The sequence below is a fragment of the Equus asinus genome, chromosome 5 (genome assembly GCF_041296235.1).
Source record: "Equus asinus isolate D_3611 breed Donkey chromosome 5, EquAss-T2T_v2, whole genome shotgun sequence".
In the NCBI taxonomy this organism is placed as follows: Eukaryota; Metazoa; Chordata; class Mammalia; order Perissodactyla; family Equidae; genus Equus; species Equus asinus.
The window spans coordinates 96059022-96085214 of record NC_091794.1 but is presented as its reverse complement, the minus strand read 5'-3'; the positions used below and the strand labels follow the sequence as shown (position 1 = coordinate 96085214).

General features: G+C 56.1%; 1 protein-coding gene across 1 annotated transcript in view; it reads right to left on the bottom strand.

Annotated features, from left to right (window-relative positions):
* Positions 1–25681, bottom strand: part of MYOM3 (myomesin 3) — a 48933-nt gene extending 23252 nt beyond the window's left edge. Inside the window, exons 1-16 of the mRNA XM_014855062.3 lie at positions 25553–25681; positions 22016–22194; positions 21670–21750; positions 20804–20963; positions 19903–20060; positions 15832–15927; positions 14093–14181; positions 12093–12137; positions 11482–11622; positions 9889–10050; positions 9103–9244; positions 7791–7990; positions 7000–7053; positions 6472–6599; positions 3828–4011; positions 756–930 (exon numbers count right to left, since the gene is read on the bottom strand). Of these exons, the coding sequence (XP_014710548.3) occupies positions 756–930; positions 3828–4011; positions 6472–6599; positions 7000–7053; positions 7791–7990; positions 9103–9244; positions 9889–10050; positions 11482–11622; positions 12093–12137; positions 14093–14181; positions 15832–15927; positions 19903–20060; positions 20804–20963; positions 21670–21750; positions 22016–22176 (1976 nt within the window). The 5' untranslated portion in view covers positions 22177–22194; positions 25553–25681. The remainder of the gene's footprint in view (positions 1–755; positions 931–3827; positions 4012–6471; positions 6600–6999; positions 7054–7790; positions 7991–9102; positions 9245–9888; positions 10051–11481; positions 11623–12092; positions 12138–14092; positions 14182–15831; positions 15928–19902; positions 20061–20803; positions 20964–21669; positions 21751–22015; positions 22195–25552) is intronic.
* Positions 25682–26193: the final 512 nt, after the last annotated feature.

Genomic DNA, 26193 nt, shown 5'->3' with positions numbered 1-26193 from the left:
GGTCCTGTCCCTTCTTCTGGGTAAGATCTTGGGGGTCATGGCCCAGGGTGAGGGGAGCCCAGCCAGGTGTGCTGAGGGTCTGGCCCATCGTCCAATGGAAAGGAAGGGGAGGGTGTCACCACCTGAGCCCTTTACCTGACAGAGCCTCACACCTGAGAGAAGTCATGAGCCCAGGAGCCTTGAGGCTCACCGTGCCTGCAAGGACCAGGGCCACTGAGTGAGGAGGGACCTCAGAGGGGGTGGGAGTTGGAAAGGCAAGAGGATGGGAGTCTGAGCTGAGGCTCAGAGAGGGGAGTCTCTGTGCAGGGACACCGGGCAGGTGAAGGGTGGGTGCAGAGCCTGAAGCCAGGCCTCCCTAGGCCCAAAGTCTGCTGGCTGCTCTGCACCCTCTACCTCTGTCTCTAAGCTCCTGGGGGAACGAGACCTAGTTAGTCACTTCTGTCTGCAAACCGCATGCCCCAAGCAAGTGATGGCTGAAAAAGAGGCCATCTGGGTCAAGTCCTCTACTTACTAGCTAAGGGAGTTTTGGCAAGCTACTTAACCATTCTCTGCCTCGGTTTCTTCAACTATAAAATGGTAATAAAAATAATAGTCCTAAGCTCATAGGATTGCAGTCAGAACCAAATGACCTAATATATGAAAAGAGCTTAGAATAGTGCCCAGTGCCCAACCATACTGTGAACTGCAGCCTTCGTTATTATTATGGCCCCTCCTTTGAGGATGCCCTGGCGCAGGAAGGGGTGCGGCAAACTCACTTGTTGCCCTGGATGGGTTTGTTGTTAACGGTTTGCCACTCGGAGGATCCTGCCTGCCGGGAGTAGACGTAATAACCCAGGAGCTCTGGGCTGTCTTTCACAGGATCCCAGGTCAGGGAAACAGAGGTCTGCGTGTCTCGGAAAGCTTGAACTTGAGCTGGAGGAGGGAGAGTGGCTGAAAAACAGAAATGTGGGTTGAGTGAGGATGCTCAGTTACACACTGCTGGCAGGCTAGGGAGGGGGAGGGCTGGGGAGAAAGGCAGGGAGGAGGCCCCTCAGCAATCAGAGGGGAACATGGATTCCAGAAATGCCCTGGGGCTTTGTGCAGCTCTTTCCTCATCCCAGACGTATGCTCCAGACTCTTGTATTCTAAAAGTCCTCTCCCCTCTTACCTCTAAACGTCTTTACTTCCTCTCGAAAATCCCCATTCATTAATGCTTATAATCCCTTTCTTTCTATTAGAAGTCACCAAATCTGACAATTTCTCTTAGTTTTTTATCTTCAATTTCTAGGAAACTTGATTTTCTTTCCTTGAAACTTCTCTATTGATTTTCATCAGTCCCTGAGACTATGCTCTTTAAGTGGGGACTGCCGTGATTTGTTAAATGGACAGATGGATGTGTGGATATATGGATGGATGAATGGATGAATGGACTAATGGATGGATGCATGGATAAATGGATGGATAGATGGATGCATGGATGAATGGATGGATGGACAGATGGACAGGTGGATGGATGGATGGATGGATGGGTGAATGGATGGATGGATGGATAGATAGATGGACTGATGAATGGACAGATGGATGGATAGATGGACAGATGGACAGATGGATGAACAGATAGATGGATGGATGGGTGAATGGATGGATGGATGAATGGATGGATGGATAGATAGATGGACTGATGAATGGACAAATGGATGGATAGATGGACAGATGGACAGATGGATGAACAGATAGATGGATGGATGGATGAATGGAAGGATGGACAAGTGGATGAATCAATGGATGATGAACAGACAGATAAATGGATGGATGGATGGATAGATGGATGGATGGATGGACAGATAGATGGACAGATGAGCAGATGGACATACGAATGTATGTCTATACATATGGATGGATGGATGGATAGACAGATGGACAGATGAAAAGATGGATGGATGAATGGATGGGTAGATGGATGGATGGACAAATGGACGAATCAATGGATGGATGGATGGATGGATGGCAGGTACAGGATCTTCTTTGTTCTCTTTTTACTTCTTGAACTCCTTATACCTCCTTCAGTGGCTCCTCGTCTTCATTTTGTCACCAAATGTGGAACTCCTTCAAGCTTCTTTTCCTTGACTTGCCCCATTTTTCTCCTGTTTTCTCATTTCAAGGGTCTGCTTATTCCCATGCCTTTAACACTCACCTCTTTGCAGGTGACTCCCCAGGCTTTACCTCCAGCCCTGCTCTCTCCTGAATTCTGGAGCATCATATTCCATTTCCCCCTGGACACCTCTTCTTGAGTCTGGTGGTGGCCTCAACGTCAACAGGCAAAGGCTGAACTCATCATCCATCCAACGTAATCCAGTATCTATTGAGTGCCTACTCTGAGCCAGGCTCTGCTCTTGCCCCAGGGGATGTGCTGAAAACAGACTTGAGGTTGTGGCCTCAGGAAGGTTCTGTCAGCAACTTCAGCCTCTCAGGTTGAAGACAGTGTGACAGTGGATGAAGGCTGGGTGGAGGGGAGAGACCGGAAGGAAGCCACTCAGGGTCCCCATGTGCCCGAGAGACCTGATTCTACCCAAGGGCAAGAGCTTGAGCTGAGGGTATCTATGGTGTGGAGTAGTCCTCAGATACTAAAATCATGATTTCAAGGAGGATTTCATGACCTGGGAAATGTTTGTGATACAATGTTAATTTTTAAAAGTAGAATGCAAAGCTCTACATATGGTTTGATCTTACTTTCAAAAAGATGCCTTGATATACATGTGGTCAAAAGGCCAGAAGCCCAGGCACCTGGATGCTCAGAGTGGGTTACCCCTGGGCAGTGGACTCATGGGAGTAGCGACATTCTTTTCCCTCCCCCCCTCCTTGTCTCCCTTCTTTCCTTTCTCTCCTTCTTTCCTTCTCTCTTGCTTTTTTTGTATTTTCCAATTTTTGTATAATAATTTTACTTTTATAATACAAGTAAATGCCTTTCTTTTTTCCTCCCCCCCCCCCACTCCTTTCCTTTTCTGAACTCTACCAGAACCTTGCCCCAAGGCTGCCTTGTGGTCCAGAGACTTCCACATCCAACTGCAAACTGCTCACTGGCCAGGCCCCCAAATCAAGCCTAGATGTTAACAGACCAGAATATCAGGGTTTTCTTGGATGGGGAATGCTGCAGCTGGGTTCCTTAAAGGACCAGTTGGTGATGGCAGCTGCAAGGTACCTTCTGATCTCACATGATCTTATCAAAAAGGGAAGAGTCCCAGAATCCAGAGGCCTCAGAGGAGAGAGGGAACTCTGGGAACCTGGGACCAGGATGGAGCTGCAGCTGAGAGACTCAGGAAGGAGCTGGAAGTGGGAGCAATAACCAGGCCTTCAGAACGATGGGTTTGGCAGGTGAGAACTCCAGGAATGACTCACCCAGGCCCATGTGTGCTGCAGATGAACAGCGCCCCACTTGCTGAGCTGTGGCTCAGAGTAGGACAGCTCAACCCCAACCAGGGAGTGGGCAGGTGACCTGCTCAGGAGGCTCACTCCTGGCTGCATGAGGCAGGATCGGGTGCCGGTCGGAGACCTTTAGAACTGAGGGACCACTTGGTCACAATCAGCTCCTGTGCTGGACCAGCTGGAATCTGCAACCTGTGAATTATTGATCTGGAAAAAATGTCTGTTCTTCCGTGAACCCAAAGACATGTGATTCCTGATGTCCTAAAACTTTACAGGCCTGAGATCATGTTGCTTCTCAGCTTCATGATAGGTGGAAGGGGTCAGGAACAGGGAAGTGGGCACGGCTCTGTCCCTGCAGCCGTGGGGTGCTGACCCCTGGATGCTGACAGCATGGCGTGCCCCCATCTCCTGCATCACACAAGTACCTGGCTTCCCCCTCAAGGCGATGGGCTCGCTGGCCTCTGAGGGATCGCTCATGCCATACTGGTTCATCGCTCGCACTCTGAAGACATACGACTTTCCTTTCTCCAGATCCAAAAGGGCGAATCTTGGGGATTTCACAGGAGCTTCTGAGTTGATGGCCTCCCAGGTGCCACTCCCTATGACCGACTGTGACAAAGGAGAGAAACTCACATTGGTTAAGCGGTTGCCTGGGCCTGGCTCTGGGCTGGCAGTTCCCATACCTGCTCTCGTTAACTTCCATCCCTGGCCCAGGTGGCCCCTGAACACCTGAGGTGTGGATTCACCTGCCTCCTTGACATCGCTACCTGAAGGCCTACTGCGAGCTCACATTCAACACGTTCTGAGCCTGACTGTGGATCTTACCCCAACACCTGCCCACATGGGGTTAGTGGTACCCATCCTTCCAGCTGCTCAGCCCCAAATCCTTGGAGCCATCCTTGACTCTTTCCCTCACACCCCAAATATGCTCCATCAACAAATCCAGTTTACTCCCCCTTCAAAATTTATCCAGAATTCAACCATGACTTACTATCCTCATGTCCCCTGCCACAACCTTGATCCAAGCCACCAGCATCTCTCATCTGAGTTATTTTAATAGCCTCCTAACTGGTCTGCCTCCTTCTGCCTTTAAACTGGTTCAGTCTTTCCTCCAAATGATGGTCAGAGGGATCCTTTTACAACACAAGTCAGATCGCATCCCTGTCTACACAGAACCCTCCCCGGCCCTCGTCTCCCTCAGAGCAAAAGCCTCTCCATGGTCTGACCCCCTGCTACCTCTCTGGCCACATTCCATGCCCCCCTTTGTCCACCCACCATGCTCCGTGGCCCCTGCTGCGCCAGATGGCGCCAGGCCCAACTCCCACCTCCAGGCCTTTCACTCACTAATCCCTTTGCCTGCAATGTTCTTCCCCCAGAAATCTCCTGGCTGGCTCCTCATTTCCTTTAGGCCTTTATTCAAAACTCACCTTCCTGGGGAGGCCTCCCCCAGCATCTAACCCCTCCTCCCGACGCTTCAAATCCCCTTCTTGATTTCTGTTTCTCTCCTTACTCTACCACTAGCTAAAGTGCTAAATATTTTACTGATTTATCTTCTTTATCATTGGTCTCCCCACAGCCTACTGGAATCTCAGCTCCACAAAGCAGGGGTTTGTCTGTTTTATCCACTGCCGAGGCCCCAGGCCTGAGAACAGGACTGGCACATGGCAGGTGCTCAATCTATGTTTGTGGGAGGAATAAATGAGTGAATGGATGAATTCTCACAATTACCCTACAAAGTAGGTGTTAATTTCCCCACCGATGAGGAAACTCAGGTCAGGGAGTTTTGTTAACTTGGTTGAAAGTTGTGCATCTAGTAACTGGTGGACTTGGTATTTAAGCTCAGGTGTCTCTGCCCCCAAACCTGCTCACTCTCCACAGGGCCAGGGGCCCCCAAAGCAGCCACAAATCCTGCATCTGTGGGCAGATAGAGGATGATGCAGCTGAGTTAGGAACCCAGAGGATAGTTCTGCTGAATCTGGGCATTGAGAGTTAAGACCTAGAAGTCCCAAGGGGGACCAACTGGCCCCCCCACCCCGTGTTTTCCCTTCCCAGGGCCCACCCAGCTGTCAGGAGCCTGGAACACAGGTAGGCCAAGAAATTGCTACAAAAGCCAGTGAACATTGCTGAGCGCCTACTGCCAGTTTCTGCCCTCAGTCTTGATGTACTTTAGTTAATTTGATCCTCATATTAACCCTATAAGGTGTGTAAATTATTATCTCTATTTTACGGAAGAAGAAACTGAGGCACAGGGAGACTAAATGTCTTGTCTAAGGTCACACAGCGAGTAAGAAGCAGAGATGAGATTTGAACCCAGGCAGTCTGACTCCGAGGTCTTCACCATTACACTCTACAGCCTCACGGAACAAGTCCTCAGTTTTCCATAGCTTTCCTGTGTCGGAGAAATAGGGTCCCCTGTGAGTGTGTAAGGAGGGGCCCAGGTGGACAATCAGAGCCAGAGACTCCTGCCTGGAGCTTTCTTATTCATGCAGTTATTAAACCTGTCCTGTTCACCTACTATGTGCCAGGCACTGTGCTGATGCCTCCCCTCCACTGTGAAATCCACTCCTCCCCAGACACCTGCCCCCACTCTGTCTTTGTGAGAATTGCCTCCGAGTGCAACCCCTGACCCAAGCCGGTGAGTGCCGCAGGGTGATGACCCTGGCTGGTGGGTACCAGCCCAGCTTCCCTCCCAACGTCATCCTGGCCAAGAATAGGTGCTTGACTTGATGTGTGACCCAATGCCAGCCAGACTTCGGGGGCAGGGAGGTACCCAGGAAACAGTGGATCTTACTGTCGTTGTTGTGTCTGTTATTCCATCAATAGCTTCAGGAACTGCCAGGAGTAACTGGCCTCTCAGGGCTGGAGCTAAGTTCAAAAGGTCATTTAATCCATCCCACAGCCTCCGAGCAGGGACATGCTCAGGCCCTTCCAGGCAGGGAATTCTCTCCTGTTCTCTGAAGGCCTCCCCAGGGAACACTGCCCGGGGTCTCTCAGTGCTTCCTTGGCCTGGCCCACAGCACGTCTTTTTCTCAGGCTAGCCTGGGGCTGGGGTCCTCTGGGTCTCTGTACCTTCTCCAGGGAGTATGTCAGCGGGGCTTTGCCTCGGGGCTTCGGCTCCTCCCAGCTCAGAACCACGTAGGCATCACGGATCTCACTGGCGTGGACATTGGTTGGGGGTGAGGGGATGGTCACGAACTCTAGAATCAGAGTCATCTGAGTCAGAGTCAGAGATGGGTTGGCCCTCAGAGACCCCTAATCTCAGCCCCTCATTTCATAGAGAAGGGAATTGGGGCCCAGAGAGGGGCAGGAACTTGCTCCAGTTCACCCAGCAAGGCAGGACAGAGCTGGGGCCAGAACCCGGGTCTCTCAATGTCCTGCCCAAGACTTTCCCCAAAGTGCTTCCTCCAGGAGGGTTACAGCAAGACGAGCCGCAGTCACCTGAGTACTCTGGCTTCCTCCGACTAGACTCCGCCCGCCCTCACCACCCCACACCTGCACATGGACAGCTTTGGTTCTTTGCCGGTGTGAGTCCCAGAGTTTCCAGAACCATCAAGGGGGCTGGAGTCTTGAGGCAAAGTGTCAGGGGTTCACATGTACCTTCAAAATCATCTGTGCTGACCGTGATCTTCTTTCCCAGATCAAACGGGATCTCTAGGGCGGAGAATGGAGCAGTTGAGGGAGAAGTAGGGGTGCAGGGTGTGCGGAGGCAGGTCAGGAGGATCAGCGCAGGGCTGGCCCCACTCTGGGTGCCGGTTCCTCCCCCGTTCCCAGTCCTGGCCTTTCGGCCCCTTGCTGCGTATCCTCAGGTCCTTTTTGGGCCCTGGTATTCTCAGGGGTCTGAAGTGGAGCACTGCTGCTCTCAGACCCTGAGTTAAGCTCTGTCCTCTTGGGACAAATGGGAACAGACAGGAGAAGCGATGTGCCTGGGGTCAGGTACCTAAGGCACAGTGGAGCTGGGAGGCAAACCCAAGTTGGGTTGACTCCTAAGGGCTGTGAGGGCTGTGTCCCCTTCCTTCCCCCCTGGGCTGGGGGCTCCTGAGGCAGGGCTGTTTTTTTCCTTCAGATTAAGAGCATCTGAAGAAGGTGGTCCTCCCTCAGACTGGCATCTTCTGTGGTCATGTTTGTGTTTCTTCCGTCAGGCTAGCTGTACCCCACCCCCTCTTCAGGCTAGGAGTTCCTAAGGACAGCGCTGTATTCCCTCCAGCAGACTGGGGGTTCCTGAAGCGGTGTCTCCTCCATCATACTAGGGGTTCCTGGGGGCTTGCCTGTGTCTCCCCCTTGGAATAGGGCTTGGAATGGGGGCTGCGCCTCCTATCTCCTGTGTGAGGCAGTCCTGAGTGCGTCCTGACTGATATTCTAGAATGTCCCTTCATGGCCTCTGTGCCCACCTGTCTTCCTCCGGGCTTCATCATGGTCGCCCATGACAACTGGTTCTGAGGCCTTGGAGGGGAGGCTGCTGCCTGCTCTGTTGATGGCTCTCACCCGGAATCGATAGCTCTGGCCTTCAACGAGGCCTTGGATTGGGCACCGACAGGTCCCGCCGGGGGCCTCGTGGCAGGGCACCCATTGCTCAGACTCGCCCTGGCACCTGTGGGAGAGAGGCCCTGGCTTCAGCCCCTGCCCGTGAGTCACACCTTCCCAGTTTGAGCCTCCACCAGGGCCATTCGCCGCCCTGGGCTGCAGGCCCAGCTCATCTCAGCCAATTAAAGTCCTGCCCTCGGGGCTCCAGAAGGTTGGGGGCCATCCTCCAGTGACTGCAATGCCAGTCAAAATACTAGTGCCTTTCATGGAACTTCTGTGTGTGCCTGGAGCTGTGCTGTGCCCTTCCCTTCCAGCATCTCCTTTAATCCTAACCGTCCTTGGAGTCAGGTGTGATTGCCTTCACTCTACAAACGGGGATCTGTGGCTTGGTCAGTGAGAGGAGCCGCCCGAGGTCACACGGCTCAGGAGTAGAGCTGGGATTTCACTGGAGGGCTGTCCACTCCCAAAGTCGGCGTGCATTCCAGATTGACCCTCAGAGTCTGGGCTCTCTGTGCCCTCTGGGTACCGCTGTCTTCAGGCAGTACCCCAGTATGTGTTACTGGCTGGATGGAGCGCTGGTCACATATGGATCCAAATCCTGACTCCATCACTAATGAGCAGTGTGACTTTGGGCAAAGTCATGGCCCCATGTACCTCAGTTTCCTCATCTGCAGAATGGGGCACTAAGAGTCCCCCTCCCCCTTAGATAGGGGTTGTTGTAGGCATTCGATGAGACAAGGCGTGCAGCTCCAGTGCATAGGCTGCGAGCCACATCAGTGGCAGGCTTGGGTGTTAGCTCAAACTAGGGCCTCGAGCTGGCAGCACGTGAAGGAGGAGGGCCCTCTTCTTCCTGGTGTGCCCCTCCCTCTGGGGTCAGTTGTCACTCAGGGAGGAAAGTAGCCAGCAAATCACATGTGCTCAGGTTTCAAGTACTTACTATTTGCCCTCACAGGGTCAGCTCTTGCTGTAAAGCATCCAGAGGGCCATGGCTGACTCCAGGGGTGGAACTCCAAGTATCAGGGGACGCCCTTCTATCACCCCTACATTATACAACACAATCTACCCCCTGCCCTGTTTTGAAGAGAGGCATGGGGCCGCCTCTTTCCTGTGGTCCCCACTCTGTGGTCTTCACAGAGCCATCTACTCACAGGGGCTCTGCCTCTCAAGAGGTGGACTCACAGCTCGATGGAGTAGCCGGTGATGGGGCTGCCCCGGGTGTCGCTGGGCGGGGTCCATGTCAGGATGAGGCAGTCTCTGTTCACATCCAGGCATCGGACATTCAGAGGGGAGCCTGGGGCCCCTGGCTTCTCAGCTGCAGCATCTAAAATGTGGGGTGGAGGGTGGGGAGAGACGAGGGGAATGAGGATGCTCTTCCCGTCAGGGTCCACTTGGCAACAAGCTCCCTCCTGCTCGTGCCCAACATCTTCTTCTCATTAACCCTCCAGGGGTTCAGTTTTGATCTGAGGACAAGGACCTGAATAATAGCCTCCTCCTTTTAAACAACAGCATCTGGGGGCTGGTGGGAGTACCATTTATTAGGAGCCCATCTATACCACACACCTGAACAATTGACATAATGAATCTCGGAGCCCCAGAGCAAACCTCCACTTTGTAGCAGGGAAAACTGAGTCTCATAGAGGAAAAGTGACTTGCCTCTGATCACCCAGCTGGTAGAGTGGCAAACCAGGAGGCAGAAATCAACCAGGGACCAGAGCCACCTCAGCCCATGTTCAGCCCTCCCTCCCTAGCCCTCACCAAGTCTGCGACTCTCAGCCTGTCCTTCGGGAGGGTCACAGGATGCCACAGGGGTTCCTAGAGAGACTCTAACCCAACACCCCCATTTATAGCAGGGAAACTGAGGCCCCAAGGAGTGGGCACTTGCCCAAGGTCCCACAGCAGATCGGTCAAGGGCAGAGCCCCGGTGTCTGGGTTCCAGCTGCCCCCATCCCCACCCCACCCTCTCACCTCTCACAAACACATAGGCGCTCTGCTCCCGGGTCCCAAAGGGCGAAGGCACCTGGACCGTGTAGAGTCCCTCGTCCTCCTTGTAGGCACAGGACACCTTCAGGGATGCCTGGCGGTCTGCATAGAGGGTGTGCCAGCGTTCTGAGGACCTCAGGAGCCTCCCTGAGGAGGGAAGAGGTCTGGTATGAGCTTGTGGGGGATCCTGGCCTCACCTGGGAACCCACAGACACTCGAGACAGAGGCGTGGCTGGTGTGGTTATGGCCTGGGGCTCAGCTGGGCAGTTGGGGTGGGGGTGGTGACGTCTAGGGCTTTGCCAAGGTGGCCGCTGGACTCTCGTCTGCAGAAGCTTGGTCAGTGGGACAGGGCCCAGGGAAGGGGCGGGGGCTCAAAGAGGAAATGAGGGTCTAGGGACATGGTCGGCAGCTCAGTGAGGAGTTAGAGGTTCTGTGAGGAAGTGGGAATAAGAGAGATGGGGCCCTGTGTGAGGGTCAGGGGTTCTGTTGGGGGGCTGGGGGCTCAGTGGGTGGGGATTGTGAGCTTAATGAAAGGAGTAGGGGCTTGTTGAGGGGCGTGGGGGCTCAGGAAAGGGGTGAGGGACTCATTGAGAGAGTTGGGGTGTCAGTGAGGAGGGCGGAGGGCTCACTGAGGGGGTAGGGGTCAGTGAGGAGAGCGGAGACTCAGTTGAGGGGACCTTAGTGAGAGGGATGGGGACTCAGTGAAGGGGCTCTGGGGCTCAGGGAGTGGCCCTGCCCCGGGGCCACCCCGCTCTTTGTCCACTCAAAGGCCCCTCCCTCCTGTCAGCACGTCTATTCTGGAAGATCGACAGCTTTGGGAAAACATCTCAGCCTCGATAGTGCAGCTGTTTCTCTGGCTCCGCAGGGCCTCCCCACTCTGCATCGGCAGGTGCAGCCTCCCAGCTCAGAGCTGCGGGGCACGGGTGAGCAAGGAGCGTACTCCTGTCCCTTGGCTGCCGGCCTGGTCACGGATGGGGCGGGAGGTCCAGCTGTCCTTCTCCCTGGCTGGGCCGCCTCTTCCTGCCTGAGCTGCCCAGCCTTCTCCAGCCTTGCCCATGACCTCCCCAGAGGCCTTCCACTCAGCAGGAGCAGTTATGCCCCTGCACCCACTTCCTGACTCTGAAAAGCCCTAGGCAACAGTCACAACCTGCCCTGACACTCCTCGTGCCATCCTGCCTCCTGGCCTTGGCCTCTTTTCTCGTTGCAGCTTGGGTGATGAGGATCCCATAGATGCAAAGGGCCGAGCCAGTGCCTGCCCACTGCAGGCTCTCAGCAGTGAGCAGTGGCTACAACCATGCTTTGGTTTCCTCCCTCCTCCCAGATGGAGAGCCCCTTAGGCTCAGGCATGTCTGTGCCTACCTGCACCCAGCACAGGGCCTGACACCTGGGTGCTTGGTGACCCTTTGTAGGGTGACTTGAGCAGGCTATGCTCTGCTTCCCTCTGTCCCTCTGCCTCTTCAGCATCCATAACTCAGCTGTGCTGGTGGCAGGGGGTGGGGGGGTCCCAGGGTTGACTTCCACCTCTCTCTGGCTTCCACCTCTGCCTCTGAAGGCTGGGGGCCAGGACTGGGTCCTCACCATCTCGGAACCACTGGATGTTCTGCTCGGCATCTAAGACATCTTCCGAAAAGAAGCAGGACAGAGAGAAGGATTCCTTCTCACGGGCAAAGACTGGCTTCAGCACCGATGTGAATTCCACACTGGGCCCAAACATTAGTCCTGGAGTGGGAACAGAAATTTAGGGCAGAAGTCTTCTGAGGCCGCCAGCCTAGCCTGGGGCTTAGACGGGAGTGTCCCCACCCCTCTGGGTCAGAAGTCAAAGTTCCTAAGGTGGGCTTAATGAGAAGAGGAGCCTGGTCCTGGGGGGTGGGTGAAGAGATTCATCTAGGTGGGGACCAGATGAGCCAAAATAGCAAATAGCCAAACGTCATGCCCATTTGTCTTTTTGGCTTTGCCTTTCCCACTCAGTTTCGGCCACTGCACAGTTCAGGAGCTAGGGGCAGCTCTCCGGTACCTTGGGACCCGCAGAAGCCAGTCTGCAAGTGTTAATAGCTCACAGGCAAACCCCATGTGGATATCCCTTTGTGGGCAATGGGTGACTATATTCTAAAGGGGGCTGTGGGGACACCTGATGAGGAATACCAGACACCCTCCTCCCCGAAGGCCCGTCCCTCCCTCAGCCTCCTTACTTTTAAAGATCTCCGAATCGAAGCCAGCATCCTTCCCCAGGTAAGCTGAAAACCCAGAGCAAATGGAGTTTGAGAAGGTTCAGACCCCGTGTTCCTCCTAGATTTTAGAGGCACGAGCTTGGGTGTGGGTTCAAGTCCTGGTCTATTAATGGCTCCCCGTTTGGCTTCATCTCTCTGTGCCTCAGTTCCTTTGTTGGTAAAATGGGGACAGTGATCCCTACCTGACGGTGGTGGGTTCTGAATAAGTGAGTTCACATGAACAAAGCCCTCAGCCTGAGCCTGACACATGTCAGTGCTTAATAAATGGTGGTTTACTTCCTCTGCCCACACTCACTGCCAGGATCACACGCTGTCTTCACAGAGGCTGAGGCTGGCCAGACTGGGATTTCTGGTGGGGTCAGGGGGAGCCGGCAGGGGAAGGGGCAGTGCTAAGAGAGCCACCTGGGGGCTTAAGGGTGAAATCCAAGATGATGATGACACAGACCATCAGAGAACAATAAGAACAGCTTTGTTCAGATAGCGCATGCCATGTGCTGCTTATTAACCTGATTAGTCCTCACAACAGCCCTGTCTGTTGGTGCCATTAGAATCCTCTCATACAGATGAGGAAACTGAGGCATACTCACTTAGCTAGCCTGAAGCCATGACATGACACTGGTCCCTGGAAAGGCCCTTCCTGAGCGAGGCCCAGAGAGGGCCATGGGGCTGCCCAAGGTCACAGTGGAAGAGAGTCAGTGGAAGATGTAGGATTAGAACCCAGAGCTCCTGCTTCCCAGCCCAGGGCCTTCCACTAGGACCACTGCGGTTGCTATGGAGATGAGAGCCGGGGAAGGGTGGTAGTGGCAGTGAACGGATGCTCTTAGTAGGAGGCTTGCTGGAGCCTGGGGGCCAAGAGGAAGGCAGGTGGATCCTGGAGTTGCTGTTCTTGCTAGAGTTGGGGGCAGGGATCTGGAGGAAGTGATGGAATGATGGGTGGACAGAGGGAGGCAGGGCCCTGATGCCCGACCTTGGGCTTGACTCTGGGTACAGCCTATAGAGATGGCTCAAATTCCGCAGAGAGTCTGGCCTGGCAGCAGGGACAGCTGCCTCCCAAGAGCTATTTGAGGAACAGGTCAGGGAGTGAAGAAGACTGTGAAGGACGATTTAAGGAGATCTGATGAGAGGAGGGGAGGAGGGGTTAGCTGTTGCCCAGGGAGTCTGTGTGTGTGTCTGTGTGTGTGCATGCAGGGGCCCTGAGAGCAAGGCACAGCATTCTCCTGGGCTCGGAATTGTGGCCTCCTGGGCTGTGCTCTGCCCTGGTCATGGGGCCCATGGGGGTGGGGACTGAGGGCTATCCCTTCCCAAGATCCTATTACGGCCAAGCTTTACCTATACCATCTCAGTTAATCGACAGGAGCATCTGAGGGAGGCGGTAGGAGTCCCTTTACAGATGAGGAGGCTCAGAGAAGTGAAGAGGCTTGCCCAGGCTCACATAGCCAGTCAGTGGCAGAGCCAGCGCATGACCTCGGGTGTGGCTGACTCCTGAGCATCTCCCCTGCTTTATGCTGTGATTTCAGATGCTCTCAGGGTCACCTCCAGGAGGGGCCTGAACCCAACCGGGAAATACACACCAGAAGCCAGATCAAGCAGTGGGGTCAGGAGGGGAGTTGGTAGAACCCTGTCTTTGCCCCCGAGGACCCCTCAGCGGGGCTGGCAGGGCCAGGCCACCCACCCAAAGGCCCTGAGCTGGGTCTGGACCCAAGCCCAACCCGCTGGATGAGCATACTCTTTGGAGCCTGGTAGGTGGGGACCCCTTGAACAGCCATCTGAGGGAAGCGACTTTCACTTGCTCTGACGGCCCAAGGGGAGTGAGAATCTCTGTGGCTGCCCCGGTCACCTGATCCCAGGCCAAATGCCCCTCTGCCAGGGCCCTTCCTCGAGTCTGAGCGCAGACCTGCATCCTCCTGTGCTCATCGCGGGTTTGCAGGGGCCCACCTGGCCTGCGGCGTTGGAGCACTTACTGCGGACAAGGACTTTGGCGAAGGAGGAGGCCTGGCCATAGGCATTCTTCACCTTCACTGTGTAGGTGGCTGCGTCCTCAATGGTGCATCTGAAAAGGAGAGAAGGAAATGCCCCCCAGGACTGCTGGGCTCCAGGGGAAACTCAAGTCCCCGTCTGCGGGTGGGGAAGGCGGGGATTAACAGGAAGGCCTCAGAGGGGAGACTTCAGGCTCCACTCAGGCCCCTCCTCTGAAAAGCTGTGTGCCTTTGGGCTGGGCACTGCCCCTCCCCATGCCTCAGTGTCCACCTCTGAAAAACGAGGGACATGACGTCAGCCTAACCCACCTCAGGTGAAAGTGCTTTGAAAATGTGATTGTTATTACTGACTCTGCAGGACCAGAGGGATTAAGTGACTTGCCCAGAGTCACATAGCAACTAGAATTCAACTCGGTTTCAAGGTGACAAGTCCTCTCCCAGGCATGGCCTCCTGCCCTGTCAACACCTCCAGATCAGAATCCTGGAGCAGGAGCAGGGCACAGACTTGCCCAAGACATCCTGCCAGTCTGGGCCAGCACTGGGCCGGATGCCCAGGTGTTCTCAGTCTCAGGCCGGGTCTCACCACCCTCCAGGCCAACCCTGTCTTGTTCCCAGTGGAGACTGCGGCTGGGTCCATGCCAGGGGCATCTTGATGACAAAGAGAGTAGTTGGTAGGATGTGGCACATCTGGCCCCATCAGCAAGAGAGCACCCCCTGGTGCCCTCCCCCTTCCCCTGGCTGCTTGGAGCAGGAGTCCCTCTTGTTTCAAGGGCCAGCCCCACCTGCCCCTACAGACTTGCCTGGCCCTGCACGCCTTCCCCGACTGCGCGGCCCCTGGAGCACCTCCCTTTGTGGCATTGTACAGTCAAGTATTTGTGTCGTGTGTCCCCACTTTCTCTGGAGGACAGGATCAACGTCCTGTCCCTATCTGTGTCTCTGCAGCCCACGTTGGTTGAGGTGGAGGGTCTCGTGTATTGGGAAGAACTAGGATGGAGAGAATGGCTCAAACCCAGGCCCTGCCCTGGACAAGCTGTGCGAGACCCTTAACCTTTTGGAGCCTGTTTCCTCACTTGTAACACGGGCCTGACAACGCTTTCCCGCAAGAACGGCAGTAGGCATTGTCGACTGAAAGCATCAAGCCCCTAGCACAGGGCTTGGCACCCAGAGGTGTTCAACACGTGGCAGCTCATGGGGATAATGCACAGAACTGTGCTTCCACATCCCATGGGGCCTCCCTCCACGCACATGGCCTCTTCCTTCAAAACCGTGCTTGAGACGCACCAACTTCTGAAAGGCCTCTCTCCCCTCCAACTGCTTCCCTTTGCATGTGCGTGTGAGCATGCACGTGTGTGTGTGTGTGTGTAAGAATTTGTGTGTTCTCTCCCCCCGCAAGGAGCTCTCCCAGTGTGCCTAGCTCAGCATTCAGTCCTTGCTATTAGCCTCTGCGTGCAAATTTCTCACCGTATATTCCAAGGCATTGGAACCCCGTGGGGGCGTGTGTTAAATACCAACTCCTGGGCCCCGCTGCAGACCTTCTTAATCTGAATCTCCGGGAGTGAGAGGAGGGTCCATCCCATGAATCGATATTTTCACAAGCCCCCCAGATACTTCTGAAGATGAGGCCAACTCGGGAAACAGCTCCGAGGAAGGCTCAGGAATCCTGCTCCGGCCTCCGTGGTTTTGGGGCCTGGGGGCTGTGGTCTGTCCGTGGCTCACAGACTCACCTCCTAATCTCCAGGGTCAGCAGCCCGTAGTTGTTGGTGATTCGGTACTTTCCAGGAGGAAAGAGGCGGGGGTCGATTCGCATGTCATTTTTGTACCTGTGGAGACACAGTGGTCTGTGGCAGGCAGTGTGGTTCCGAGCGGGAAGGATCCGGAGCCTCTCAGTCTGGATTCCAAGCTCGGCTTTGTGCTGCTTACTCGCTGATGTGACCCAGGGCAGCACTTTCCCTGCTCTGAACCTCAGTTGTCCTCATCCGTGAAATGGGAGTAATAACAGCACCGACCTCGAAGGGCTGCTGTGACGATTTAATGGGATAAGATGTGTAAAGCTTTCTTCCGGAGACCTGGACATTATAGATACTCAAGGGTTCATTCCCCTTCTCGAGGGCAGAGAAGAGGGAGCCTGTAATTAGGGGTGCTGCTCCTCCCCCTACAGGGGTACCTCCAGGGACCAGCTTTTCCCTCCTCTATGAGGGGGCTTGCCAAGGAAAGTACCCCATCCCCGCCTCCCTGTGGACCCCTCAGGACAGCAGTTCCTTCTCTTGGCTCTCGTTAGAATCACCAGAGGAAGGTTTTAAAATCTCCAGGCCCCAATTTTGAACAGAAGCCTTTGGGAATTTGCATCAGAAACTGCTAATCATTCTCCAATAGCTATTCTCCTCTTATTCGAAAGGAACAGAATTTCTCCCTGAGCCACTAACCGCGTAACATGTTTCCTAGCCCTCGTTCTGCAGGTGTAGCCACGTGACTGAGTATTGTCAACAGAAAGTAAGTCCCAGTTCACAGGGCTGCTTCTGCCCCTTTTGGCATTGTCTTTCCCTCTGTCCTGCCGCCGCAAGAATATGGCTGTGAGGACTGGCCTGCGTCCCTGAGGAACCGCTGAGCCGAGCTGCCAGAGCAGCCCTGCCCTACCCCAGTCTACAGCAGACACTTACATGAAAGGAAAATGAACGTCTCTCTTATTTAAGCCATTAAAAAAATCTCCACGCCCAGGCTGCATCCCGGATCAATGAAATCAGAATTTCTGGGGGTGGGACTTGGGCATTATTTTTTTAACTCCCCAGTTGATTCCTAGGGTGGCTCAGCAGATCACCCCAGTGCACCTGGTGACCGCTGTTTGGTTTCTGTGAACTCTGGGGTCTGGTTCTCCCTGCCCTGGGCACCAGACAGTGAGGTGGCCTTGCCTTTGTGCACGGCATGTTAGAGGGTCGGGAGGCCTGAGGAGTTGGACTGGTGAGTGAGTCTCTGAAAGTTAGGATGTCTGGCTTCTTGAAACAGCTTGCTGAGTGACCTTGGGCAAGTCAGTCCCCCTCTCGGGGCCTCTGTGTCCATGAGGCCATTGCATGCACAGCCTGCCCCAGTGGTGGTTGAGGTTGAAGAGGAGGCCTCGGCCGAGAGAGGGCGCCTGGGACTCACTGCATCGCCTTCCTTGGACCCAGCTCCCTTCACACCCTGTTTGTCTCCATGGCAACCAAACAGCCCAGGCCCACGCCCACCACACAGCCCCCAGGCTGCGCCCTCTTCTGAAATGAGCCCAACTAAGTCTTCCACGGGGAGGGCGGTGCCTGATCTGGGCGCCCAATCTCTCCGCCTCTCCCAGGCCTGGGGGCCAAGGTCAGGTCCCCCCGCCCCACACCTGTCAGGAACATTCCAAACACCTCAGCCTGGCCAGCCTCTGCCTTTCCCAGAAAAAGCAGCAGCTGCAGCTCTGGGCACGACCTGGACGGCCGAGAGCTGGGCGCTTGTCCTGCCGGCTCTCTGGGCTGCAGGCTCCTGCCTCTGCGGCCGCCCTGAGGATGGGGGCTGCGCCGACCAGTAACGAAACAGCGTCCAATGAGACAACGAGGCGAGGGGCCCAGCCCAGAGACTGCCTCTGAGAGGCCCTCATAAAAGAGAGAGATTTTTGTGATTTGTCTAATTTCCACCCCCATATTTTGGTGTTAGAGTTTGCTTTTTAAGGCTGCTTGGCCTGGGAGATGAATTCTGACACCAGGTGGAATCAGGGCCTGCTTCTGCAGTATAAACATGGCAAACGTGGGCCTGGCCTACCTCGTCCTGTTGTTGCCCCTGCATTCAGAAGGTGCTTAATAATTGCTGAATGAGTGGACTTGCCTGACAAGCCCTGTGAGCCAGCATTGTCCTCCTAACCCAGGGCTGCATCTGTCCCAGGGCCTGGCAGCGCTGCGGAGGCCGGTCCCAGGACCACATGAGGCCCGCTCGAGGGGCTGATGATGGAAAACCAGGTCCCCAAAGCCAGGAGCCCCAGGGGCCACCTGGTTCCCTCTGGCTGGAGGTGGGCCTGGCCTTGGCTTCCACCACTGACAGGAATGCTCTACGCCCTGTTGTGGCAACTGGCTGGCAGGGGCGGAAAGGAGTCCTCCTCCGGAGACGCTCCAGCGGAATGCCCTAGATGTGGGCCTCAGGGCCAGGGCGGGGCAGGGCTTGGCTGCCAGGCCAGGCCAGCTGAGGTGCTGACCCCCACTTAGCCCAGGCCAGCTGTCGGGAGCAGTCCTCCTACTGGGCCAGTGACTTGCAGGCGGGGTCTGCCTCAGTCCCCATGAATTTCAGTGTCCAGTGTGGTGTCTGGCACAAGTTTTTGAGCAAATGCCATCTGGCAATGACCAGCCCCAATGCCACCTCCCTTAAGATGCCTTTCTTGGTTGCTCCTGGCCTCAGTGCTTTTTATTTCCTGGCTTTTGAAGCACCAGGCCACTAGAAAGAGCTATGGGCTGGGAGACGAGAGGCCTGAGTTTGAATCCTGGCTCACACTGGCTGTGTGACCTTAGACAAGTTGCACTACCTCTCTGAGTCATGATATCCTCACCTGTGACATGGGGATAATTGTCCCTCCCTCATGGGGTGGTCTGAGGCTCAAATAAGAGAAAAGCGCTGGGTCAGTGCCAAGCGGGTTCAAGTATCAGATGTGGTTCTTTCCTTTGTGATCTTGGTCATTTGTGCCCTTATCTTCTCTCTCCAACTGGACCGTGGTCTGTTTACCCTCAAGATCTGGCTTATATGTTACCTCCTCTGAGAAGCCTTCCTGGATCTTCCAGGCGGAGGCAACCACACCCCCTTTTGGCCTCCACCCTTTCACCTCAGATATCACCCATGAATGTTCTCTTCTGGGCTGAGGTTTCCTTGAGGTGACGTTGTGTCTAGATCAATTCTACGCCTCAGTGCCTGAGTCAGGGTCTGGGACAGAAGGCGCTCCTGGTGACTGTTTGTCCCTTCCTTGTCCCCTAGCGTGCCTGACAATGGGCCTTAGACCGAGGGAGAGTCAACCGTGGGCTCAGCCACGTGAACGACACGCCTCCCTCTGTGGTAGAACTGAGACCCCAGACACGGCCACACCCGCCCCATCTCCACCGTGCCCGTTCAGGAGACACCTGCCGCCTCCCTGCTCCGCCAGCAAGGCCTAGACTCTGTGGTTCTGTTATGGTTACTCTCCCAGGAAGAGCGTCTCCTGCTTTCCCAGCACCTTTCAAGTTCTGAGGGCTTCCATGTTGTCGTGGCATTAAATCCTCACCACCTGCAAGCTGGACAGGAGGTCTCGACCCATTTTACAGAACAGGAGAATGAGGCAGAACCATGGAGGTTAGTAGACATCGTCGAGAGCACACACTGAGTTAGTGGAGAGCGAGCTAGGCCTTGGAGCACAGGGCTCCCACCCCAGGCCTGAGCTCGTTTCACGGGCCTCAGCCCTCGCCACCTCCTCTCCTGCTCCCTGCCCCCTGCCGGGCCTCCTGCCATCATCCTCCAACTCTGGAGACGCCCAGCTCGGAGCAGCTGCCTTCTCATGCCACTCCAGTCATATTTTTACAAGCGCTGGCTCACCGGTGGTCCAGTCTTCCAGCCCCAGGCTGGCCTCGAGGCGGCTAAGAATAACTTCTCCTGAGCTGCCAGCAGCTGCTGCTCTGTTTGGGGGACGGGCAGAACTTGGGGTCTGTGGGTCTGCAGCTTCTCTAAGGCGGCAGGAACTTCTAGGGGAGGGCCCAGGCCCCTGGAAGGGAGGAACTCACTCTCACACAACCCCGGAGGCTCAGAGAACCCTGCTCCCCTGCCCCGGGCCTTACCAGGTGACCTGCGGTGGAGGCGAGGCATGGACAGTGCAGGTCAGCAGGACCGTGGTGTGCTCCCAGACGGCGTGGGAGCGCAGAGGGATCCAGAACCAGGGCCCCCGGCCGGAACACAGCTCCTTCAGCTCCTTGACCTCCCGGACTTTCTCCTCTATCTGGAGGCGGGAGGGGTCTGTGACTCCTAGGAGCCAGGGCACCATCTCCTCCGCATCTTTGCTGTCACTTTCCCCTTGACACCCAGGTTCTGGAGTCAGACCCACGTGGGCTGGAGCCCCCCTCACGGCAGCTGAGAGGCAGTGTGGCACAGAGGGCAGAGTGTAGGCTTTGGAATGAGCTGGCCTGGGTCAATGCCAGACTCTGTCGCTTACTAGCTGTGAGACCATAGGCAAGTCCTCAGATTCCTTATCTGTACAATGGGGATGATGATAATAGCCCCCCACCACAATGGGTTGTAGTGAGGATTAAATGAGTTAATATGTGAAAAACGTGGGCGCTGAGACAGCCTGTGTGAGTCTTAGCTATTGCTCTCCTGCCTGGGGGAGGGGGCATGGAGATGCCTGACATTTGTCAGGAATGGTGTTTTCTGAGGGCCTTCTGTGTTCTAGGCACTGGGAAAGTCACTTTACAAGCCCAGTCTCTCTTAATTCCTGTCTCAACACCGAGAGTTGGTACAACCACATACGTCTACTTTACAGATGAAAAAACTGAGGCTCAGGCAGACTCACTTGCTTGCCCAAGGTCACACAGCTAGAGGCTGGGGGCACCAGCTTTAAACCTGGGTTAATGTCCAGGGCCCCGCTCTTCCCCGGATGTCCAGCTGCCTCTTGAGAAGGCGGCAGGGAGGCATGAGATGGGCCACAGGTCCCAGGGCCCCGGGGCTCCCCCGCCCGCCCCTCACCTGCCGTCTCAGCGCCTTCCGGTCTCGTCTCTGGCGCAGCAGCCACTGGGTCCGCAGGAAGGCGATCTCCGTCCTCTCCCAGTCGTTGCCGAAGCCCACCCGCTTCTGCCCGCGCTCCTCCAGCTCCACGGCAGAGGTCTGGCGCCTCAGCTGGGCCTCCCTGCGGTGACAGAGGCCTTCAGGATCCGATGGCCCAATGGCCCAACGGCCCGGGGTGGGGGGCATCCCGGCCAGCTCCACCCCGACACCTAGCTTTGCCAGCTGCAATTTAAGCTTCTTGAGGACAAGAGTAACTTTTAAACCTCTCGCCTCCAAAATACACTGAATGTGTCCTGCTTACAGTAGGTGCATAATAAATACTATTGATACAGTTCTCAAGGTCCTTTCACAAACCATTGTTCCTCTTGTTTTCACTACCACCGGGGGACAGGCAGCAGTCTCCCTATTTTACAGGTCAGGGACTTGAGGCTTGGCAGCTTGCTTCAGGCCAGGACCAGGATGCGGCCTCCTGACGCTCTCAAGCTCGGGGACCTTCCAGTCTGGGGATTTGTGTCCGAAATTTGGGGCTGGTTTACTCCCTCCTTCTCTCCCCAGGAGCCCCCTCCCCCACCATCTGAAGCCTGGTGATGAAGTGCGGAACCCCACTTTCTCCCTTGGGGATGGTCACTCCCTGCTGCCTGTGGACCCATCCAGGGGGTGGCGTGGTGGGCTTTGCGGTCAGACAGCCCTGGGCTGAAACCTCTGTCTAGCCCCTTATTCTGGATGTGGTTCTTTAAGCTTAATGTGTGAGCCCAGTAGAGAGGAGGGGACGGGACACCATGGCCCCTTCTCAGCCCAGGGCTCTCTGGAAAGGTCATCTGACTTACCAAGACGTCTCTGAGGAGGCCGTCAGAGCCAGCGCAGCCGCCAGGGCATAGTCTTCAGCGCTAAATTCATACTCCTCTTCGCTGTCTCGGGAAAGAGAGTGAGTGGCTCCCGCGGGTTCAGCTGGGATCTGGCTGGGGGCTCCCTGGGATCAGACTGCATCTACATGCCTCAGCCTCAGGGTACTCATGCACGGCTGTGCCTCCCTCCTCAGACCGGGGTCTCCAGAAAGAAGGGCTATTCTTCCCCCCTCAGACAGGACTCTTATAGGGCAGGGCTGGGCCTCCTCCTAGACTGGGGGTCCTAAGGGCGGGGCAGTTGCCGGGCTGGGGTCCCTGATGCTCCCACCTGCTGCGGAAGGTGTGCCTCCGCATCGAGGAGCCCATGTGCAGGCTATGCTGGCGCTCCTCCTTCTGCTCCTCCTCCCGGCGGTGCTCCAGCCTGTGGACCTCCACGGTCTGGGGGGGCCGGGGCTCCCCCCCACTTCCAGGGCTGTGAGGCAGAGTCATGGCTGCGAGAGTGACAACCTGCCAAGCCAAATGCACAGTCAATCCACCAGGTGTCTGCCCATCCCGCCCCACGTGGTCCTCCCAGCATCTCTGGGAGGTTTGTGGGGCCGGGGCTTCTCTCTCCAGTGGGCAGACAAGGGACAGAGGCCTGAGAGGGAGAGAAACCCGGCCGAAGTGGCAGAGGCAGGCTTCCAGCTCCGAGCCCGGCTTCTCCACCACCTCACACGCTCCCCAGCTGAGCGAGCAGAGACCCACACGGGGGAGCAGCCCCCGGCTTCCAGCTGCAACCCTGCCCTGGCCTTGCCGTGTGACCTGGGGGCAAGGCCTTCCCTTCCTTGGGCCTCAGTTTCCCAGACGGTGAGCGATTGAACACAGTGATGTCCAGGGCTGTTCTACGACTCCAGGTGGGCTGGTATCCTCGCGCTTCCTGCAGATGCCACACTCAGTCCTATCTCTGAGCCTCTGCTTGTGCTGCTCTCCTCATGGAGAGAGCCCTCCCCCTCCTCCCGGCCTGCTTAACTCTCCCCAGGCTTCAAAGCCCCAGCTGAGAATGCTAGGCCAGTGCTGTGGTGGAGCGTGGAGACTGGTCCAACCCCCCGGTGGGAGCCCAGCTCCTCATTCCACTTCACAACTGTGTGACCTCGGGCAAGACTCTGTGACTTGTTTCCTCGTCTGTAAAGTGGGTCTGTTGACCTCCCAGGGTAGTCGCGAAGGTGAGATGAGTGCCTGGTGCGTAGTGAGTACTATATAAGCGTGAGACGTGATATTTCTAAGAAGCTCTGACGAAAAACTACCGCCACCTAGAACTTTCTCTCCTCTAACCCCCTTTGTATTTTTTTCTGCACTCCACAATTTAGTTCTGATTCAGAAAATGCCTCCCCTTCCTGTTTAATTATTTCATCTCCGAGCACTTGTCTCTTCGACGAGAAGGTAAATGAATTGAAGGTCACAACAGTGGGTGCTCACTGCGTGCCGGGCCCCACGTTAGGAGTTTTCAAATGCGCTGTCCCTGGTGCCAACCCAAATGGCACAGCACCATTTGATCCCATTTTACTCAGGAGGAGGGAAATTGCTTGCCAGGGTCACCCGGCTGGTTGGTGGTGGGGCCACGACTGGCTCCCAGGTCTGCCCAATCCGAGCTCTCTTGACCCCTTTGTCACACATCTACTCAAGGCCAGTTCTTGGCTGAGGCTGGGGACACAGTGGGCCACACGGCCTTTCTTCTCAGAAGGGGATCACAACAGAGGATTCTTCTTGCATTTGCATTCCTTAGGCTCGGCTCTTGGCCCCCAGGTGGTACCCAGTAGGGTTAGATCCGATTGGTCTGAGGCGGCTCAGGGACCAGGGAGTGAATCTGTGGGTCTGGAGAGGCGGGTAAGGAGAGTAGGGGGCCTGCGAGCCGGCTGGCTTTGGGTTCTTGCACTAAGTCCTTTCCAGCTCTGGGCCCCCGTGTCACCACCGGGTCTCTGAGGGCCCCTGTGATGCTGAAGCTCCAGGCTGCTTGGCGGACTCACTGGGGTGGCTTTCGCGCCTCCTCCAGTTGGGAGTTCTGGGGCAGACCTCTGACCTGGGCGGGTCCTTGCCGGGCTTGGACCTGATGAGACCCCGGGCATGGAGAAGGACGCAGAAGAGGAGACCACCACCTCAGCCCTGCCTTGTCTGCTTCTACGAGGTCCAGGTCTGTCCTGGCGCCCGCCTCTCCTGAGGGGCCTGCTGGCTGTGATGGAGTGTGTGTGTGTGTGCGTGTGTGAATTGTGTTCTGACCTGGGTGTGAGCACAGCACCTGGGTGACCATTTCTCTAAGCTGGTGACACAGGAGGCAGGCCTGCTGGCCTCATCAGAGATCCTTGGCCTGGAAAGGCCTGTGGCGGCGTGTCAGGGGCTCAGGCTGCTGAGGGTCAATCTTAGGGGGCATTTACTCCTTCTAGTTCCCAAATGTTTGCTCCCTTTGGGTGTTCACAAAGGACACCCAAGAGTGCCTGGACTACTGCAGAGTGTTAGCCCGGACCCAGGGCTGCCCCCAAAGCTTCCTTGGCCTCCTGTGGATGACCTCAGCTGAACATCATGGGACAGTACCCCTTGGGCTTCCCATCTGGCCCCTTCCGAGGAAAAGGGCCTGCCTGCACTCAGAGCATGACTGGCCCTGCTCATTCTGCTCCTTCCTCACAGCTCAAGAGGAGAGCTGCTGGGTACCACCCTACGTAAAGGAGGCTCCGCTGCTCAACTTTCCTGGGACACCGTGGCCCTGGCCCCAGCAGCTGAGGGTTAACGTTCCCTGGCATCAGCCACTGGCTCCCTTCCCCGTATGCTCTGTTCCTGATTAGCACAGCGGGTGGGCCTGGCGCTCATCCCTGACCTCCTGGGCCTCCCGCAACCAGACCCCTGGCTTCAGCAGATGAGCCATTGATTCTTTTTAAAGCGCTGACTGAGGCTCGGGATTAAGTAGTGACGAGTGTGCAGCTTCCTCTGCCCTCTTTCCAGAACGCCATGTGTGCTTGCTGGGGAGGGGTCAGCGGGGTGTGGCCCAGGAGGGGAGACTGCCCCCCCTTGCCCTCTCCTGGGGGTGCAAAGCCCTGGACCAAGGGTCCTGCCCTGTGGCCTTCCCAAGCTGCCTCTACTTCCCTCCCAAGCCTCAGTCTACTTTCCCACCTGGCCCTCTGATAGGTATCCCTTAGTGAGAAGGGCCAGAAGGTTCTCCCCTTCCTCAGGAGGGACAGAGAAGTGCACAGAGCTGGGTGACTCGAAGACGCCTGACAGCAGAGAGTGGGATCCTGTGGGCGGAAGCAGAGACAGCCTGCCTGTGCTCTTAACACTCCATCAGCTTCTGAGAGGCTGGAGTTCTGACCCTGCCACCGAGGGTCTGAGGAAACTCCATCCCTGTCCAGGCCTCCGTTTCCTGCCAGGGAACCCAGGCTGGAGGAGCGCCCTGCTGGTCCAGCGACCGGGGCCCTGAGGGTTTGTTCCCTTTCCCTGCCTGCTGGGTCGGCCAAGCAGGGCCCGGCCAGCACTGCTGTGGGTTTGCTGGTCCTGCCAGCTCACCCCCGTCCCTGCTAATTCCTGCTCCGTCGCAGGAAAGCCTCCACTTCCCGGGCCATCCCCAGACGCCTTTTTTTGCCACTTTCACATCACAGAGGGCTCAGCTCAAAAGACCCAGGGCCACACAGAACAGAGGGATGGGGCAGGGGTTTCTAGGATTCCCTCCCATTTTCACTTGGGGTGCTGCCTCAGCACATGTCTACTTTCTCTCTCCAAATCTCCCAGGCTCCTCTCCTAACATACACACACACACACACACCCCTCACTTCCCAACGGAAAACTGAGGGTCTCACTTTCAGGAGGTGTCCCTCCCCACCCTTGATTCTTGGAGGTGACTTACAGAGCAGCAGTGTTTACTTAGGTGTCTCTGGGGAGAAGATTCCAGAGGATGAGAGGGTCCTTGGTCTCTTCTTGCCCTGGACTCAGCGAGGACTGGGAGAAGAATGTGATCCTGGAGCCTGCACGGGCCTTAAATATAGCAGCGCTGAGACAGTGCAATGACAATGGATGAGAACTATGGGGGGAGGACGGGGGGAGGGGCCGTGGGTCAGTCCAGCACTGCTCAGGCGGCAGTGACAGGTGGAGCTGTCCCCACCCCCACCCCAGCCTCCTACAGGCTGCTCCTCCCCCAGCTTCCCTTCTGCCCACTCTAGCCCACCATTAAAGTGGACAGAAGGGAAAAGCTCAGGCCGGGTTGTGTGGAAAGCAGGCAAAGGGTGATTTTCCCAGCTGCTGGGAGTTCTGACTGTTGCCTTGGGGAAGACACCCATCTTCTCTGATCCGAGTGCCTTTCTGAGAAATGGAGACAGTGAGACTGGGCACCCAGACTTCACGAAGACAGTGGAAGGAACGAGACCTAAAAATCCCTGGCTGAAATGGAAGTATGTTGCTTCTGGTCTCTCTAACTCCCCCAGCAGCTACTGACTCAGCCCCCACCCGGCCATGGTCATGTGTGTACGGGGACGTGGCACAGGCAGGGGA